Source organism: Orcinus orca, chromosome 4 (assembly GCF_937001465.1).
Source record: "Orcinus orca chromosome 4, mOrcOrc1.1, whole genome shotgun sequence".
Taxonomy (NCBI): Eukaryota; Metazoa; Chordata; class Mammalia; order Artiodactyla; family Delphinidae; genus Orcinus; species Orcinus orca.
In genome coordinates, this window is record NC_064562.1 from 140,738,581 (window position 1) to 140,758,140 (window position 19,560).

The 19,560-nt window shown below is 34.9% G+C and overlaps 1 protein-coding gene across 6 annotated transcripts; it reads left to right on the forward strand.

Moving 5' to 3' along the window:
- Nucleotides 1–1,000: 1,000 nt before the first annotated feature.
- Nucleotides 1,001–18,390, forward strand: PLK4 (polo like kinase 4). 6 transcript variants are annotated; one of them, XM_004265120.4, is made up of 16 exons: nt 1,001–1,420; nt 2,087–2,182; nt 2,919–3,014; nt 3,096–3,210; nt 5,416–6,442; nt 7,158–7,264; nt 9,165–9,532; nt 10,384–10,488; nt 10,862–10,964; nt 12,164–12,313; nt 13,212–13,345; nt 13,441–13,532; nt 13,683–13,830; nt 14,619–14,759; nt 16,232–16,338; nt 17,748–18,390. In XM_004265120.4, exons 1-16 carry the CDS (start codon nt 1,391–1,393, stop codon nt 17,848–17,850), a joined length of 2,922 nt encoding a protein of 973 aa, XP_004265168.1. In that variant the 5' UTR covers nt 1,001–1,390; the 3' UTR covers nt 17,851–18,390. The 6 variants fall into 6 exon arrangements, with proteins under 6 accessions (XP_004265168.1, XP_004265171.1, XP_033275288.1 ...); XM_004265123.3 differs by having other exon boundaries at nt 1,005–1,420; nt 9,396–9,532; XM_033419396.2 differs by lacking the exon at nt 1,001–1,420 and adding an exon at nt 1,666–1,949.
- Nucleotides 18,391–19,560: the final 1,170 nt, after the last annotated feature.

A 19,560-nucleotide genomic window follows, 5' to 3' on the forward strand; every position in this document is an offset into this window, starting at 1 on the left:
GGAGTAGTTCTCAGTTTGTTACATATCCTTGCTGAATATCACCATCTTCTCATCTGCATAAAGTGTATCATACCAACCTCAGAGGTCTTTTTTTTTTTAGTTATTTCTGAGATATACATTTTAAAGTAATAACAAGAATTATGACATAACATTATACAAGAACATATAAGATTTTTATAAACTTCTAAAAATTTCAGGTCTTTTTTTTTTTTTTTTTGCGGTACGCGGGCCTCTCACTGTTGTGGCCTCTCCCGTTGCGGAGCACAGGCTCCGGACGCGCAGGCTCAGCGGCCATGGCTCACGGGCCCAGCCGTGCCACGGCATGTGGGATTTTCCCGGACCGGGACACGAACCCGTGTCCCCTACATCAGCAGGCGGACCCTCAACCACTGCGCCACCAGGGAAGCCCTCGGAGGTCTTTTGTGTGTGTGTGTGGTATGCGGGCCTCTCACTGCTGTGGCCTCTCCCATTGCGGAGCACAGGTTCCGGACGCGCAGGCTCACTGGCCATGGCTCACGGGCCCAGCCGCTCCGCGGCATGAGGGATCTTCCCGGACCGGGGCCCGAACCCGCGTCCCCTACATCGGCAGGCAGACTCCCAACCACTGCGCCACGAGGGAAGCCCGTCGGAGGTCTTTTTTGATCAATACATTATCGCACGTGTGTGAGAACTCTCAAATGTGTTATTCTACAGATGGCATTATAATTAATAGAAATTTACCAAAATAAATAATGGAGTCAATTTTCTTAAAGCACCGTATCCATTCATTACAGATATGAAAAACTGGAGTAAGTACAGAGGTGTAAACCGGTGGTTAAGTCAGGTACTGACTTTTATCCCCTATGCTGCTCCGTCAAGTTTAAGCATTTGGAATTCAAAAATTGTTTTAAACCCTTTACAGAATTGGAAGAAGTAGCTTTTCAGACCGTGAAGTGAGTAACTGACTAGTTGTGAATATCTCATATCTTAGGCTACCTTTTTTATCCGTCTTGCGCGGGTCTTCCAAGAGCCGAACTGCCAACGCTCCCAACCAAGTTCTAGCCCGCCGAAGCACTTCCGGTCCTCGGCCCGGAGGCGAGCGGATAAGGAGCCTGCCACGCATGCGCGCCCAGGCGCAGCTTCTGCGGAACGCCCCGCCTCCTTACGTCCCCTCCAACCTCGCTAGAACGGCAACCGGCGGGAGTTTTTCAAAATGGGAGCGCGGAGGCGCCGCCCAGGCCTCGGAAGGTGCCCGGGAGCCCTTTCGGTGGCTGTAGTGTCGTCGCCGGGAGCGGCGGCCTAGAGAGCCGAGCCTGATGGACGCCAAGACACGCTGCCTACTTGGAGCGCTGCCTCGAAAGGACTGCGTAAAGGGAGTTAATCCAGGGAGCACGGACCGCGGCCTGGAAATATGGCGACCTGCATCGGGGAGAAGATCGAGGTGAAAAGACTCGGCAGTCCCCAGTAGGGCGGGTGGGAGTCGGAGTGCCGGGACTCGTCGAGACCCTGGCAGGAAGGGGATAGAGCGCAGCTAACGGCGGCAGGTTGGACGCCGGAGTGCTTTGGGAGGGTCCCAACCGCCGGGGGCCCGGCTGTTTGAGGGCGGAGCGGCCCGCCCCTCTGAGACGCGGGGGCGGTGGGACAGGTGTGTTGATCGCGGCCCCGCCCTTCTGTCCCTAGACACCGCGGCTTCATGTCAGCGATCCCGCCGGAGCTGCCGCGCTAGAGCAGGGCAAGGCTGTCTTCCCCTTCTCCGAGGGGATGGCGGTTACCTCCGGCGGGAGTTGCGGCGGGATTCCGTTCAGGGCCTTAGCTCTCGGGGGCAGGCTGGGGGTGGGACGAGGATGCTGAGGCTACGCTGAGGCTGAGGAACCAGACTATTAGGGTGCTCTATCCAGAGACCAGCCTGGAAGCTCAGAGACCCACAAGGCGTCAACATGCTGGCCACCCCAGACACCTGCTGTATCGAGGTGTGATACCTGCTTGAATTTTGAATGCAAGTTCTCCTCCCGATCCATTTTAGCCTCTTTTTTCCAGCCCCTTCCTATTTTTTCTTCCTTTCTGCATCGAAAATCATTACACATATTCTTTAATTTTAACTTTTAAGGATTTTAAAGTTGGAAATCTGCTTGGTAAAGGATCATTTGCTGGTGTCTATAGAGCTGAGTCCATTCACACTGGTTTGGAAGTTGCAATCAAAATGGTAAGAATATGTTAATCAGTTTCTCACTTCTGCTTTGCAAGTAACTAGAGAGGTTTGCTACTTGAGATGTTAGAAACTCCTTACCTGCCAGCCTTTTCTTTATGCTGTAAAAAACCCATTGCTTAGGCAGAAGACAGTAGTTCCAACAGTTAAACTTAAGGATCTCTTAGGAGATCCTTAACCATGCTTAAATAAGTGTTCTATCTTTACTCATGTTCATTAGATTTGGTATCTGTTCTAATTATATGTACTTAGAGTAATTGGTAGCAGTCAAAGAACAAATAATTTGTTTATAATAAGAAGAATACACTGTGCATAGTTCTGTATTACACTGTAAAAAGCTAAAATACTATTCTTGATTGTTAGAAGTCAGTCTAATAGGAGTAACATAAGGAAATTAAGAAACACCTAAACCAGTAGGAAAAGGGAAGATTTGTTTTAAAGCTTTGCTAAATTTTATTTGTTGTTATTATCATAGATATGATGGTTGAGCTATTAAATTCTTTAAGTTGGTAGAGTGTATTAGAATGCATTGGGCAAGTTTATTGAATGTCCACCCTGTCAAGCACTTTGCTAGGTGCATGGGGAAAATAGACAACGAAATAAATTGATCTCAAAAAGAAGATAAAAGGACTTCAGAATATTTTATAGTATACTTTCTCTTTTCAAAGTTAACATGACAACTTCACATTTGAAAGTTTATCATTAACATTTAAACCTCTCATGTTATTTTTAGATAGATAAGAAAGCCATGTACAAAGCTGGAATGGTACAGAGAGTCCAAAATGAGGTGAAAATACATTGCCAATTGAAACATCCTTCTATCTTGGAGGTAAGATACAAATTTTATAAAAGTGGCCAAGGGCATTAAATTTTTCTGTATTATAATTTATTATGCCCTTTTACATTTCAGCTGTATAACTATTTTGAAGATAACAATTATGTGTACCTAGTATTAGAAATGTGCCATAATGGAGAGATGAACAGGTATATAAAAAACAGAAGAAAGCCATTCTCAGAAAATGAAGGTAGGCTGTGCTTCTTTTCTTTCTTTCATTTTTCTTAAAAAAAATTGGTTTTGGAAAATACAAATTTTACTCTTTGTAGTTTTGAAGAATGTACTTTTTATAATATTTAGTAAAACTGTTTCAATTATTACTTTGGGCTATAAAAAGAGATTTTTCCCCCCCAAATTAAGAAAGTTGTTAATTCATGTAAGTAATTCAGGCATTACAGAAATAAAGTAGAAGAAGAAATTTGCTATCCATCTTTTGCCAAAACAACATTTTAAATTAAGTCATTGGTCACAGTTGAATGTGTATCTTTTCAAATTTAGAAAAAGCTTTTTAGGATGCTGTAGATGACCATAAAGTAGTTTCTAAGTCAAACACAGTACCTGTTGAAACCATTTATTATAGAAAATGTCAAACACTTAAGTTGAGACAGTAATATAATGAGCCCCTATGAACTTACCACTGAGCTTCCAAAACTATCAACTCATTGTTTCATCTGTACCCTTCTTATTCCCCCAATTCCTCAGAGTATATTGAAGCAAATCATAGACATCTTTTTATCTTTAAACAATGCAGACTTTAAAAAAAAAACAAAAAACGTAAGCACAAAGTCACTATCACACCTAATAATTCCTTACTGTCAAACACATTGTCAGTTTCAGCTTCCCCAGTTTCTTATAAGTAACTTTTTTACGGTTCAGATCAGGATCAAGTAAGGTCCGTATATCATCACACAAATGATTGTTTTCAAATTATCTTACCCTGCTAACTGACATTGCAGGCTAAGATTGAAAGCTAAGAAAGGTGGTTGCTGATAGGCTTTTTGTCCATTTGATCTATATTTAACCCATTTGGAAAACAATTTGGTCATATGTGTTAAGAGTTAAGGAAATGTTCATATCCTTAGACTGAAAATAAGAACATAATACATAATAAGAAAATAAATTCATATACATATTGATGATGAGTACTGCATTTTTCATAATACTGTATAATAGTAAGGCCTTCTTAAATAAGACAACTTGCAAAAGATAGGAAGGAAATGAATTACCAATTTGACTAATTAAAATTAAGAATGTGTATGACAAAGGATACTGTCAACAAATTTAAAAGTTAAAGATAGGAAGAAAATATTTGTATAACAAATGGCTGTCCAATTAATTTTAAACTATAAGGCATGCCTTAAAAGAAAAGATAATTGTATAGGAAAATGGACAGGGGATGTAAGCAGACTGTTCACAGAAGAGAAAGTATAATTGGCCAATAAACATACGAAAAGATGCTCAAAATCAGTAGTAATCATAAGAATGCCAACTAAAATAACGAGTACCATTTTTTTACCCATTGGATTGAGACTACCTAATTTCAACAAGGATATGCTTGAAAATAACAGCCTTTTGAAGGGCGATTGGCAAGGTATTAAAATACTAAATTTTATCTTTGAACCCAGTGATTCTACTTCTTGAATTTACCATAATGAAGCACCCCATTTATATGCACAAGAAAACAAGCATGTACAAGAATGTTTATTGCTATATTTTTTTATAATCTTGAAATGACCCAAATATTAATCAATAGCAATTTAACAAGATGGAGATCTATGTGTACTGACATAGAAATATCTCCAAGAAATATTGTGAAGTGGCAAAAAAAAAGTAATAAACTATATTTTTATACCATTTTTATATTTTAAAAACATTTATTACAGTGTATTTCTATAGATTTAAGTGTACATAAGCACATGGAAGAAAAGTTTAAAAGAATATGTATAAACTGTTAATAGTGACTACTTTTTAGGAGGGTTTGGGAGGACATCAAAGGAAATACATCTTGCTTTTCTTTTTTTCTCTTTTTTACAATTTGAATTATTTATGAATTGTTTAATTATAAATATTTTCTCTTTCTATGGACTTCTGGTTACCCTAGTTAACTCTGGTCACTCCCAGTTCCTATTAAAATTAAGCCTCCCTTAACTGTATTTAGAAAATACAGTTGATTAGTTGGAAAGGACAGAGTTTAAAAGGAGTGCCTAGTTGTCTTAATAGGAATTATTAAAGAATATTATGAAATTATCAGAGTGGTATTTTGGCTGGTAAAACTAAGCTACAAACCAGTTTACTAATTGTCATACTGGCATATGTACTTGGGTTTCATGATGTATTCTAAATACTGAATCTTCAGATTTTCTAAATTGTAGTTTTAATTTTTGCATTCTAATAGCTCGACACTTCATGCACCAGATCATCACAGGAATGCTGTATCTCCATTCTCATGGTATATTACACCGGGACCTCACACTTTCTAACCTCTTACTTACGCGTAATATGAACATCAAGATCGCTGATTTTGGGCTGGCCACTCAATTGAAAATGCCACACGAAAAGCACTATACTTTATGTGGAACTCCTAATTACATTTCCCCAGAAATTGCAACTCGAAGTGCACATGGACTTGAATCTGATATTTGGTCCTTGGGCTGTATGTTTTATACGTTACTTATTGGAAGACCACCTTTTGACACTGACACCATCAAGAACACGTTAAATAAAGTTGTATTGGCAGATTATGAAATGCCAACTTTTTTGTCAAGAGAAGCCAAGGACCTTATTCACCAGTTACTTCGTAGAAATCCAGCAGATCGTTTAAGTCTGTCTTCAGTATTAGACCATCCTTTTATGTCCCGAAATTCTTCAACAAAAAGTAAAGATTTAGGAACTGTAGAAGACTCTATTGATAGTGGACATGCCACAATTTCTACTGCAATTACGGCTTCTTCCAGTACCAGTATGAGTGGTAGTTTATTTGACAGAAGAAGACTTTTGATTGACCAGCCACTCCCAAATAAAATGACTATATTTCCAAAGAATAAAAATTCAAGTGATTTTTCTTCTTCAGGAGATGGAAGCAGCCTTTATACTCAGTGGGGAAATCAAGAACAAGAAACCAGTAATAGTGGAAGGGGAAGAGCAATCCAAGAGGCAGAAGAAAGGCCACATTCTCGATACCTTCGTAGAGCCCATTCCTCCGATAGATCTGGCATCTCTAATAGTCAGTCGCGAGCGAAAACGTATCCAATGGAACGATGTTACTCAGCAGAAATGCTTTCAAAATCCAAAAGATCAGGAGTAGATGAAAATGAAGAAAGATACTCATCCACAAACAGCAATGCTAATATTCTTCACTTCTTTAAAGAAAAGACATCCAATGGTTCTGGATCTTTTGAAAGACCTGATAACAATCAAGCACTGTAAGAATAATTCTATCAAAAAGCATTTTACTTTTCAATAAACATTGTATTAGCACAAACATGAAGCTGCATCTAACTAAGGGTTACCTTGTCAGATATTCCTGGGGCACTTTTAACTATGACTTCTGTTTTTTAATAGGAAGAGAATCAGAATGATGATTTTGAATTGTGGTTAAGAATCTCTTAAAATGAGTATATGTGCTCATGAATGTATTTGTAGTATGTGTTTAATACTTGGGAATTTCTAGTGTCATTTTAAATTTTATATGAAGCAGGTCTCCAGTGCGATGTATCATATATTAAACATGTCTGATTCCTAAAGTACTCTTAACAGTAACTGTACACACACACACACACACAAATAGAGAAAGAGAAGTTGACCCTAAGTGATGAGTAATCATATTGACTGCTTCTCACATGAAGGCAAGTTTTTAGTGACTAGTGTTTTTCTTTTTCTGATCTTTGATTTTTATGTTTAAATTAAAAGAGGACAGTAGCCATATAGAAATGTCACAGTGCCATGGGCATTTTGGCATGGGAATTTAGCTTCATAGACACAATTTAGTTATGCAAATGTTGGGTTCTACAGTTAATGTAAAAATTTTTAGGTATTCATATCAGAAGAGAGCTCCCTTTTTTAGTGTTTTTTTATCTTAAAAGGTTACTACCTTTTAATTTTTTATTAGTTTATAGGAAATTTTTTTTCTTTGTTTAGCTCCAATCATCTTTGTCCAAAAAATGGAAAAACTCCTTTTCCATTTCCAGACCAGACAGCTCAGACTGAAATGGTGCAACAGTGGTTTGGGAATCTGCAAATAAATGGTGAGTTTTTAATGGACTATTCAATAAAAAGTTAATGACTTGGCCACTTGCCAAGCATTGCAGTTTTCTATTTGGGTTTTCTTAAGAAAATAGTACATTTTCAATAAACTGTTACAATAATAGTAATAATTACTGTTAACACAGTTTGAGTATTTACTGTATCAGCCACTGTCCTTAATGCTTAACATATATTATTAACTTATTAATAATTCTCACAAAAACCATATGAGGAAGATACTATTATTAGCCCTGTCTTACAAATGAGGAAATAGTAGTACGCAAAGGTTAATTTGCCAAGCTGCACTGTCCATAAATACAAGAGAGAGGAGTCTAACCCAAGCAGTCTGGCTCAGAGACTTTACTCTTAACCCCTCCGCTCTTGCAGCTTCTCTGTAATAAGTACCTACTATCAGTGCCTATAAAATAATCAAAAGATGGTTGACTTTATTTTTAAGTAGAAGGTGATGTGGATCATCATAGTGTACCAATGGGACCTCACATACACTAAAATACACAGCTACTAAAACCTAAACATTTTTAAACAGCTTTCATCCAAGTCATTATTTTATTTATAGATACAGAGTTTGAAAGTTAAACATTTCTCATTATTGAACATGACATTCACAGAAGGTGGGTTGGAAAATAATGATGGAAGAAAGAGAATAAAAAAGAAACATGGAGAGCAGGAGAGAATTTTTTACTAAGTATCATGTTACCTCAGACAAGTGCGTAATATGGCTGTAATTTAAGCATAGAGTTATGTCACCTCAAGAGTCTATTTTTTTCATGTATATTATTTTCAAGGGCCCAAAAGAGAATTAATCTTCTCATGTGTACTTGTTAAAGATGATAATTCAAGTTTATGTTTTTTAAAACTACAGAACTGCCATGTGCTTAATCTTGCACTTAACCTTCTATTGTGTTTATAGATACTTTTATTTGGTAAACATGGACATGTCTGAAGTAACTTTGTTTATAATACTCTAGTAGTGCTGCTACAATTTTAAAGTATATTATTTGATGTAGGATATTTTCTGTCATAATGGGAATTATGGAGGGAGGCACTTAAAAGTCATTTAACGGGAAAGCTGAGATATAGATTTTTATAGTTTAGCATTAGAAAAATTACCTTACACAGTTTTATATAGTCTAATCATTTTAAGGGCTTTAAAAAAAATAATGTTCCCATGTGAACTCTAAAACTATATAAAATTTAAATGGATAAAGTTCAAGAACTGTTTTAGAAATGTGGGTACAAATACATTTATAATATTAAGTAATAATAATAAACCTATTTCATATATTTTAGAGTGTTTTGGTTTTAGTTGCATATTTTGTAAGTAAAGATGAAATAGTCCTTAGCTTAAAGAGAGTGAATTTACATGTTATGTAGAATGATTACCTGGGAACTCCTCTCAAATCTATTATTTGTTGCAGCATTGGCAGTTGCTTTAGTATTAGTAAGTGACCCTAGGTGACTAGTTTTTGCTTTGATTGAAACATTAATTTCATATTAATATCTTTTCTTTCTTAGTCTTAGACTAAAGGTATTCCTTTGCAGTCTGGCTTAAAATGTCCTTTTAAAGTCACTTTTATTATGCCATATCTTTTTGTTGGTTTTTTTTTTTTGGCCGAGCCGTGCAGCTTGTGGTATCTTATTTCCCCAACCAGGGATTGAACCTGGGCCCTTGGCAGTGAAAGCGCCAAATCCTAACCACTAGACCACCAGGGAATTCCCTTATGCCGTATCTTAAACTGAAAAATTACAAGCTTTTTTTAAAACTAGATTTCTTTTGTTCCTCAGGAAAAAAGAATGCTATTGTAACCAGCATGACATTGTTTTGTGTAGACTTGACTTTTTAATTATTCACTAAATTGCTTTATTCTATGTATATTATAGCTCATTTAAGAGAAACTACTGAGTGCAACAGCATTAGCCCAAACAGAGATTTCCAGGGCCATCCAGATTTGCAGGACACAACAAGAAATGCCTGGACTGATATAAGAGCCAAAAAGAGCCCTGATGCTTCTGATAATGCGCATTCTGCAAAACAGTTGAATACCATGAAATACATGACTGCATTTCACAGTAAACCTGAGATAATTCAACAAGAATCTATTTTTGGCTTAGATCCTTCTTCCGAACAAAGCAAGACGAGGGGTGTGGAGCCACCATTGGGGTATCAGAAACATACATTACGAAGCATTACATCTCCTTTGACTGCTTACAGGTTAAAACCAATCAGACAGAAAACGAAGAAGGCTGTGGTATGTCTATTATTTTTCTAAATCACTGGATTATATTTTCCTTGAGTATATGGTTTCTGGTATCAAACATAATAATATCTTTTCAGTTCCCTATAATGTCCCTGTATGTTTGATACGTACTTGATAAACTCACTTAAAAGAGACTGGGTATTTATGGGAAAATAGCTATTGTTTCCTTCTGGGTACTTTAAGAATGGTGAATTGATAGTAATTTTTGAATTTTAAATTATTGATAATGAAAAACATTTAAAAGTAATACTGGCTAAATACTGTGTTAAATATTATCCACAATCCTAATAACTAAGTTAATATTTAATACTATCTTTTGCTTTTGTTTTCATTGTTTCTACATTTAATCTAGTCTCAAAAAGATAAACTAGAAAATATCACTTTTTTTAACATCTGAAACTATTTAAAGAAAAGGAGTATGCACAAAATTAAGTACAGCATTTTTTTTTAATGTTATGTGTGCATTGGGAATGGTGATTTTGATTTTTTAATTCTGTCTTCATCCTGTTTGTCCCTGTTTTCCCTTTCACCCAGTCTTGCCTTTATTTGGCGTGCTATTGTCTTTTCAAGCCCTTAAATTCTCCACCCTACCTTCTGCTTTCTTTCTGTTCACTGGTTATCATTTCACACTTCATTATACCTTCTTTCCTTTGCTCCTTATGTTTCACAGTTGTGCTGAAATACACCTGTGGTCTAGACAATTGCAGTGAAGCGGCTATTTGATTTTTACTTTAATTTTTGTTTCTGCCATGGTTAAGTACTTTTCTCTTAACTAATATGTATGTCAGAACTGTTCTGGTAAATAAGAGAATTGTTACTGATTTTAGTTTTTTTTTTTTTAGGTGAGCATACTTGATTCAGAGGAGGTATGTGTGGAGCTTCTAAAGGAGTATGCATCTCAAGAATATGTGAAAGAAGTTCTTCATATATCTAGTGATGGAAATATGGTAATGTGGATTTCCTTTATCATCTTGCAGCTTTATCACTTAAGCATTTATCATTCCATTCGTTCTATAATGATATTTAAAAAACAACTTTTAGTCGCTTTTCCTAATATGATAGTATCTCTGGAATTCAAAAACTAAAATAGTATACTACATACCTTTAAATAAATTAGTGTGGTGTAAAAAATAATTATAACCAGGAACAAAATCTAAACTTTAGGCTTAAGTTTAGAAAGCAAAAAAATTACTTTTAGAGAATATTTAGCATTTTCAATAAAAATAATATACATGTGAGCTCTTTTTATAATTTTAGTAACAAAATATAGTGCTCTAACTTAATGGCATATAATCAGAATTCTTAAAAATTTTTTGCCAGATCACTATTTATTATCCAAATGACGGAAGAGGTTTTCCTCTTGCAGATAGACCGCCCTCACCTACTGACAACATCAGTAGGTACAGTTTTGACAATTTACCAGGTATGTAAATTTACCAGGGAATAAATTTAGATAATGGATTTATATATACATAAACTCTATACTGTGGGTATCATAAATTGTAAATATTTTGGCTTCAGTTGGGATGCAGGTTATGTTCTTATAACTTTATATCTGGTGAGATGTGCTATACCTTACTAATCCAATATTTAGTCATATTCTGTGTTATAATGGTATTTTATTGTTTACTTAAGTAAAAACTAACTCTAGAATATTAGTCATGTGTCACACAAATATAATTTGTACACTTGTATAGTTACAATTTGTCTAGAATCATGTTAAAAATTCAACATGAAGTATCTGGTTTTTGACTTTTGAAATCATTACTGTGCTACATAATGATCACTTGTAATTGTGGTTAACTAAATTAGCTTAGCTTTTGGATATTATGAACTGGGAAATTAACTACTGAGTAGTAAGACTTCCCTAAGGTAACTTAGAAGCAAATAAGAGAACCTATCTAATCTAACTCTGTTAGAAATTAAGACACATAGCAAGACTATCAAATATTATAAATGACCATAGTTACAGGGAACTGCTAAAATTTACTACTCTATGTTTTACTAATATAAAAAGTGCTACATTTCTTTTCCTAAAGTCATTTGGTTCTGATATCTCAGGTAGAACTCTTTTCATTTCATTTATTAAAACTTTCCTGGAGTCATTATCTTACTTTTAATAAGGAGTCAGTGATTCAAAGTAAGAGATTTTTAAAATAATCATGAGACTGGGACTTCCCTGGTGGTCCAGTGGTTAAGACTTCACCTTCCAACGCAGGGGGTGCGGGTTCTATCCCCTGGTCGAGGAGCTAAGATCTCACATGCCTCATGGCCAAAAAACCAAAACAGAACAGAAGCAGTGTTGCAACAAATTCAATAAAGACTTTAAAAATGGTCCATATCAAAAAAATCTTTAATAAATAATCATGATACTAATCATCAGATTTTGTTATATACTTCTTAGGAATTTTATTATACTGTCTTTAGTTTTCATTAAAATAGTAGACTTACATCTCTAAAATATTTTTATTTGGGTAATGGAACTGTTAACTTTGGGTAATGGGAGTATTAACTTTCGACTTGAATTTTTGAGGAAGAGTAGAAATAAATGTTAGACTGTTACGGAATTTATGTCAACACTTTATTCCCTAATGTTAGGTAACTTTTGTTTTCTCTCCCTAGAAAAGTACTGGCGAAAATATCAATATGCTTCCAGATTTGTGCAGCTTGTAAGATCTAAATCTCCCAAAATCACTTATTTTACAAGATATGCTAAATGTGTTTTGATGGAGAATTCCCCTGGTGCTGATTTTGAGGTTTGGTTTTATGATGGTAAGTGCCATTTAGAAATGGTAATTTTTTTCCCTTTAGTTTGTAACTTAGTAGTTGTGGGGTTTTTTGGTTTTTTGTTTGTTGTAAATTCAACACAATGAGATTTATTTATTTATTTTATTTATGGCTGCGCTGCATGGCTTGCGGGGTCTCAGTTCCCCGACCAGGGATTGAACCCAGGCCACAGCAGTGAAAGCTCTGAATCCTAACCACTAGACCACCAGGGAACTCCCCAACACAGCGAGGTGTGTGTGTGTGTGTATGTATCCATACATAAAAATTACACAGCACACTATACTATATGTCAAATGTTAATCAAAATTTATATATACTTGCTTGTAAACAATTTATTTTCTAATGTGTATATTAATTCTCTTTCCCCTTTTGGCTCCAGTTTAACAACATTCTGATTGATATTATAAAAAAATAACATGAAATAAACAATATCCTGTTTCTTACTAGAAATTTAAACGGACACATACCAAATTTTTAGGGTAATAAATATCACAAAAGGATAAGGTTGAACCAGAGAATTTTATTTTCTAAATCTATAAAGATGTTTACTTTTTAATTTGTAAAGTTTCCTCCTTTAAGGGACACATAGTACATGCACTCACACAGTACACATAATTATAGCTGTCCTTCACTTATGTTTTTGTATGAGAGTAGTGGTTTTTTAAAAATATAAAAGTATCAAACTTAAGCCAGTTATATGCGGAAAAGAAAAATGGCCTTTATTTTTTGAATACTACTTTGAGAGCCTCATTTTATTAATGGCCAATAAGTGAATATAAATGTTACCTTGATCTGGGAGTCATTATGTACTGGGGTGTGATAATGAATATAAATCTAGTAATATTTAAAGAAATAATAAAGGGTTTTCTGCTTAATTTTTAAGGAGCAAAGATACACAAAACAGAAGATTTAATTCAGGTGATCGAAAAGACTGGCAAATCTTACACCTTAAAAGGTGAAAGTGAAGTTAATAGCTTGAAAGAGGAAATAAAAATGTATATGAACCATGCTAATGAGGTATGTACCGACTTTTAGTAGGTTTTTTCTTACCAATTAATAATAATACAAATGACATAGATGAAGTAATGACAGAAAGCACTCTTTTGAAATAGGGCCACCGTATTTGTTTAGCACTGGAATCCATAATTTCAGAAGAGGAAAAGAAAAGTGGAAGTGCTCCCTTTTTCCCAATAATTGTAGGAAGGTAAATGTTTGAAAATTTATTAAATATGGCTAAAATGTGTAGAAATTTTTTTTTAAAAAAACAGTTTAATGTTTACATTATGAACATTCTTTTGTTTTCTATAAATTGAAAGCTTTAAAAGAATGTATTTGACGTATCTTTCTCCTTCAGAAAACCTAGTAGTACTAGTTCACCTAAGGCCTTAACACCTCCTCCTTCTGTGGATCCAAACTACCCAATGAGAGAGACACCATCTCTGAATAGAATGATCGTAAATAGTGCAGCTTCTCCAAAACAGGCACCAATACTTAATCCTTCTGTAAGTAAATATATGTCACTTCTGTACTTTAAACTCTTCAATGATTGCCTAATGTCCTTGATATCAAACTAAAACACCCTACTGTGGCCTTACTATCACCTACCTACTTTTCCAGTCTCATCCTGAGCTACCCCACACTCTCTGTGCCTAGTTCCTTGATTAAGCCAAACTCTCAGGGCATTTTCACATGCTCTTCACTTGACCTGGAACTCTTTTCCTGAACCTCTTAATGGGTAATTCTTTCTGATCTTTCAGGACTCAGTTTAAATATTACCTCAGCAAGGCCTAACCTGACTCCTCTGGGAAAAAGCTAAATATATTAACATATATATTGTTTTATTTTTGCTAGTAAAATATCATTAACTGCCTTAATATCCATGATAGAATCATGGTTAAACAAACTTATATTTTTATTCAATGAACTATCATACCAATAAAAACTATATAGCAATGTAGTAAAATGCAAGATTAAAGAAATAGATCTTTGTTTGTGTATATGGGTATGTGCGTATTCACACACACAAACATACATACTATAATTGAAGCTATGAAAAATTATACCTTGGGAAAAAAAGACAAACAAAATCAAAACAGTAGTTCTGTGATTTTTTTTCCTATTTTATACTTTTCCAATTTTCCAGTTTTCTGTAATGTGATTGTATTTTCTTTAATTTTGTCCTTTAAAAATTAATTTAAGATAATGAAAATCTGGTCATCATCTACTTTTGCTGAAGTTGGCTTATTAGAATGCTAAGGAATAATATCTTTCTTTCTTTTATTATTTGTAGATGGTTACAAATGAAGGACTTGGCCTTGCAGGTGCAGCTTCTGGAACTAACAGCTCTCCTAGTAGTCTAAAAGATTGTCTCCCTAAATCAGCACAACTTTTCAAGTCTGTTTTTGTGAAAAATGTTGGTTGGGCTACACAGGTGAGAAGTTAGATTTCTCTTTGCAAGACAGTTTTTACACTTTTTGCATTGATTATATCATTAATAATTTTCACATTTTTTTATTTGTATACAGATGGAAAGCTCTAGATATTGTTGATAACAAATTGCCTGCTAGGGCCTAGGTGACCTGTTCTTGCCATTTTTTTTTTTAAATTAATTTATTTATTTTTGGCTGTGTTGGGTCTTCATTTCTGTGTGAGGGCTTTCTCTAGTTGCGGCAAGCGGGGGCCACTCTCCATCGCGATGCGTGGGCCTCTCACCATCGCGGCCTCTCTTGTTGCGGAGCACAGACTCCAGACGCACAGGCTGAGTAGTTGTGGCTCACGGGCCTAGTTGCTCCGCGGCATGTGGGATGTTCCCAGACTAGGGCTCGAACCCGTGTCCCCAGCATTGGCAGGCAGATTCTCAACCACTGCGCCACCAGGGAAGCCCTTGCCATTTGTTTTTAAAGTAGAGGTCATGATGATGGCTAAACATTAGGATTTGAGAATGCCCAGGGCATCGTAAGTTTTAGAAAGTATTTGTAATCTATATTAATAGAGTAATTTTTATTTGGCAGAAAAGAATTTTTGCATTTAAAAATTAGGTCTACATTGAGTTTCAAACTTAAAGAATTTTATGTAGGTGTAAACTTAGATTTGTATATTTTCTGAAAGCTTGAACTTTGGAGATGTTTGAGCACAGCACATGTAATTTTTACTTACCAGTGAAGTAAAATATAGCCTAGTCCTTTATGGGGGGTAGGAAATATCGGGAAGGGAACTCAGCATTTGTTGAGTACATGCTATGTGGTACCATGTTTTCCACATACATTGTCTCATTTCCCAAAATAAAACCTAGTAAAGTTGATGTTATCGCCTTTCATAGATAGTAAAATTATGGCTCATAATGGATGGTTGACTTGCACATTCCTACTAGTTTGCAGAATCTGGATGTAAACCCAGGTCTATTTGATTCCAGTGTCCATGTCTTCTCTGTACTCTTGTTTGGAGTGGCACATTGTAAACATCAGTGACTAAAGAAACCAATTTCAAAAGCAAAGATGTAACATTCTCAAGCAGAATAGAAATTCTTTTGGCCTAAGAACAAAGAATAGAGGGAAATTCTAATTTAAGAAAGTGTTGCTTGGTTATTTCCTAAATCTCTTCTTGGTTAGAAATACTATGGGAAAGGAAAAAAAAAAAGGTTGCTTAGATAGCCTAGTGGAAATGAATGGGAAACAGGATTTATGTAGAATAATTTTAATTTATGATGCCCTATCCATTAAAGGAATAATCTGAAAAAGATATGAATATTCTCAAATGTTACTACCATCACAGCCCCAAATTTGTAGTTACCTGAAGGGTTGTTTTGTTTTCTTTTTAAACTATATGAAAATCCTTTTAAACATGAGTACCTTTTAAGAACTTCATATCCTCTGTAGTAATTTTGCTTGCTTATTACTTTTCTAGTTAACTAGTGGAGCTGTGTGGGTTCAGTTTAATGATGGGTCCCAGTTGGTCGTGCAAGCAGGAGTGTCTTCTATTAGTTATACATCTCCAGATGGTCAAACAACTAGGTAAGTTCTTAAAATACTGGTTGAGATTCAGCTCTTTGCTCTAATTTTGTTTTATCTATATGATGAAATAAATGACTTAATAAAGTTACTATTTTCATGTTGACAAAGTTCATATTATTATTTAAACTGTTAAATATTCATAGCAGCTCATATAGTCTAATGCATATTTTATGAGTGTTTACAGGAATGCAGGGTAATTGGTATGGATTATCCACTCCAAGTGGTTAGACTCCTTTAGCCTTCCTATTCCTTCAGTCTAACTAGGTTGGCCCTTTTCATAAGTAATGGACTTCTAAGTTCAAATATACTTAGAAAATTTACATAAAAGAACATAGAAACAAGGAAGCTTTCTTTTAAAAGGTAAGCAGATTATTTTTCCCAAATGAAAGGCTGTATCCCCTGATCTAATGTAAAGTGATTAATGTTAAAAGACTTTTTTGAATGTATATATTCATTCTAAATGAGGATGTATGCCAGGCTAATAAGTATGCTAACAAGGAGGATCTGGGAATAGTAACAATAAGCAGTAGTTTGGTCTCCACATTTCAAACCATAACCTACTGAAAAGAGGTAGGGTGCCGACAGTACCAGTACAAACATGCTACTTTATGAAAAGTGCATATTGTAGAGAAAATACTTGGTACAAATATAACTTGTGGATATCTACCAACTGCTTTTGTGTGTATATATGCAGTACCATCATTTAAAGAACTCATAAAGTGAGAGGTTTTGTTAAATCAACTCTTTCAAATGATCCAGAAAGTGGAAAGATACAGATATAAAATGGGTAGAACCCATGTTCAGAAGATAAAAGTTCAGATTTTACTTGATATGGTCATTTGGAAATTTTTAATATTTAATAGAAATGTATTTATAATGTGTTTAGCTTAGTATTTTCTTTAAATTAGGGTCTTCAATTTAATGAAGAATCCAGATTTTCAGCTTGCTTTAGAAATTATAAAGTCTGTTCAAGTTTTTTGACCTAATTTTCTTTTTATTATTTAAATACATTTAGAAATTGGTCTATTTTAAAAGGAAACAGGGACTTCCCTGGCGGTCCAGTGGTTAAGACTTCACCTTCCAATGCAGGGGGCTGTAGGTTCAATCCCTGGTCGGGGAGCTGGGATCTCACATACCTCGCAGCCAAAGAATAAAAACATAAAACAGAAGCAGTGTTGTAGCAAATTCAATAAAGACTTTAAAAAAAATGGTCCACATCAAAAAAATCTTTAAAAAAATAAGTAAAGGAAACAAATTGAGTATGCTTAAGTATCTAATAATTTTGTATGATCTCTCTGAAGTGCCTTTGCCATTGAAGAATTACTGAAAAATATAATGTGACTTTTGGTACTCTTACAAACCAGGTGACTAAGTTATAATTTTATCTTTTTCTCTTTTGCTTCACTTAGGTATGGAGAAAATGAAAAATTACCAGAATACATCAGACAGAAATTACAGTGTCTTTCTTCCATCCTTTTGATGTTTTCTAATTCAACTCCTAGTCTTCATTGATTAAAGCTCCTTTTAGATATATATATGTTTAATAAATAACGTTTTTGTTGGCTTTCAAGTAAAGTGACTTTTTTCATTTTAAAAAACTTCTTCAGAAAGCCCTTCTATAAAAGAGAATTTTAATCTATACCATAACAGATGTATTCTAATGAGAGAACAAAGCAGAATGATACTTGAGTCACTTACAAAATGTGGTCGTAGACTAAAATAGGACACCTAACTTTGCTCTTAGAACATATACTCCTAAAATTACTGTGTTCACATATTTGTATTGAACAATCTTTTAAAGCAAAAATATAAATGGTGTGTGGTATATTTGTGCTTTTATTTTTTTCCCTACTTCTTAGACATGTTAAGAATCATGGACAAAACATGCTGGAGTTTCAGAATTTTGAACATGTAAATAATGTGTATTTATGTTACAAGTAACATATGTAAACATGTATATTTGTTTTATATTTATTTTTGTAGCACTAGTTTGTGATAAAACATTTCTGAAAATGCATTTTATTAAAAAATAATAAATACAGTGTTACTTTATCTTTTGATTTATTTAATTAAATACTTAATTTAGGGACTTCCCTGGTGGTGCAGTGGTTAAGAACCCACCTGCCAATGCAGGGGACATGGGGTTCAATCCCTGGTCCGTGAAGATCCCACATGCTGCAGAGCAACTAAGCCCGTTCACCACAACTACTGAGCCTGCGCTCTAGAGCCCACAAGCCACAACTACTGAGCCCACATGCTGCAACTGCTGAAGCCTGCACGCCTAGAGCCCGTGCTCTGCAACGAGAGAAGCCACCGCAATGAGAAGCCCGCACACCGCAACGAGTAGTAGCCCCCGCTTGCTGCAACTAGAGAAAGCCCGCGTGCAGCAATGAAGACCCAACACAGCCAAAAGTTTTTTTTAAAAAAGAAAAATATATAATTTGAAATAATTTACATAGTAAACTCATTTTTAGTTTTTTTGCCTGTTTAAGACCCAATTAAATTTTTTAAATTAATTTTTCAAATGGTAAGTACATTGTTTCTCTACCTTTATCTGAAAATATCTGTATATTTTAATGATAAACATTTTAACACTGAAGACCTCAACAATGCAATTAACTAACATGAGGAAAAAGAATATTTGATAGTGGGACAGCAATTCTTAATGAAATACTCAAGGTAAAATAGGAATAGAATGAAACTACTTAAATATAAAGACTGTTAATGCTTCCTGCTGATTTTTATAATCAGAGAAATATTGGAGCCAATTCCATTAAATAGTCAGGAATACCCAATGTCACAATTATTCAGCATTGTTTTGGAGGTTGTTACCTACGGCAATGAGAAGAAAAATAATAATTTGTAACATAAGTTGCACAGTTAATAAGAAAAAGACAACCCAATAAAAAAATAGGCAAAAGATATGAACAGATAATTCACAAAGGAGAAAATCCATATAATGAATCAAAATCCATATAATATACTCAACCACATCTGTAGTTGGAGAAATACAAGATTAAAACAAAAATCATTTCCCTTTATGAAAGATTCGTAAAAAAAAATAATAGTGGTACAATGAGCAGGGATTTCTCAGGTGGTGTTGATTACGGTGTAAATGATAAAGCAATTTGGTAATATCTATTAGAATTATTTTAATACATAGGTAATCCAACTTTGGGGAGGAAAATTATGTAAACCCTTCTCTTAGGGATAAAAATATGA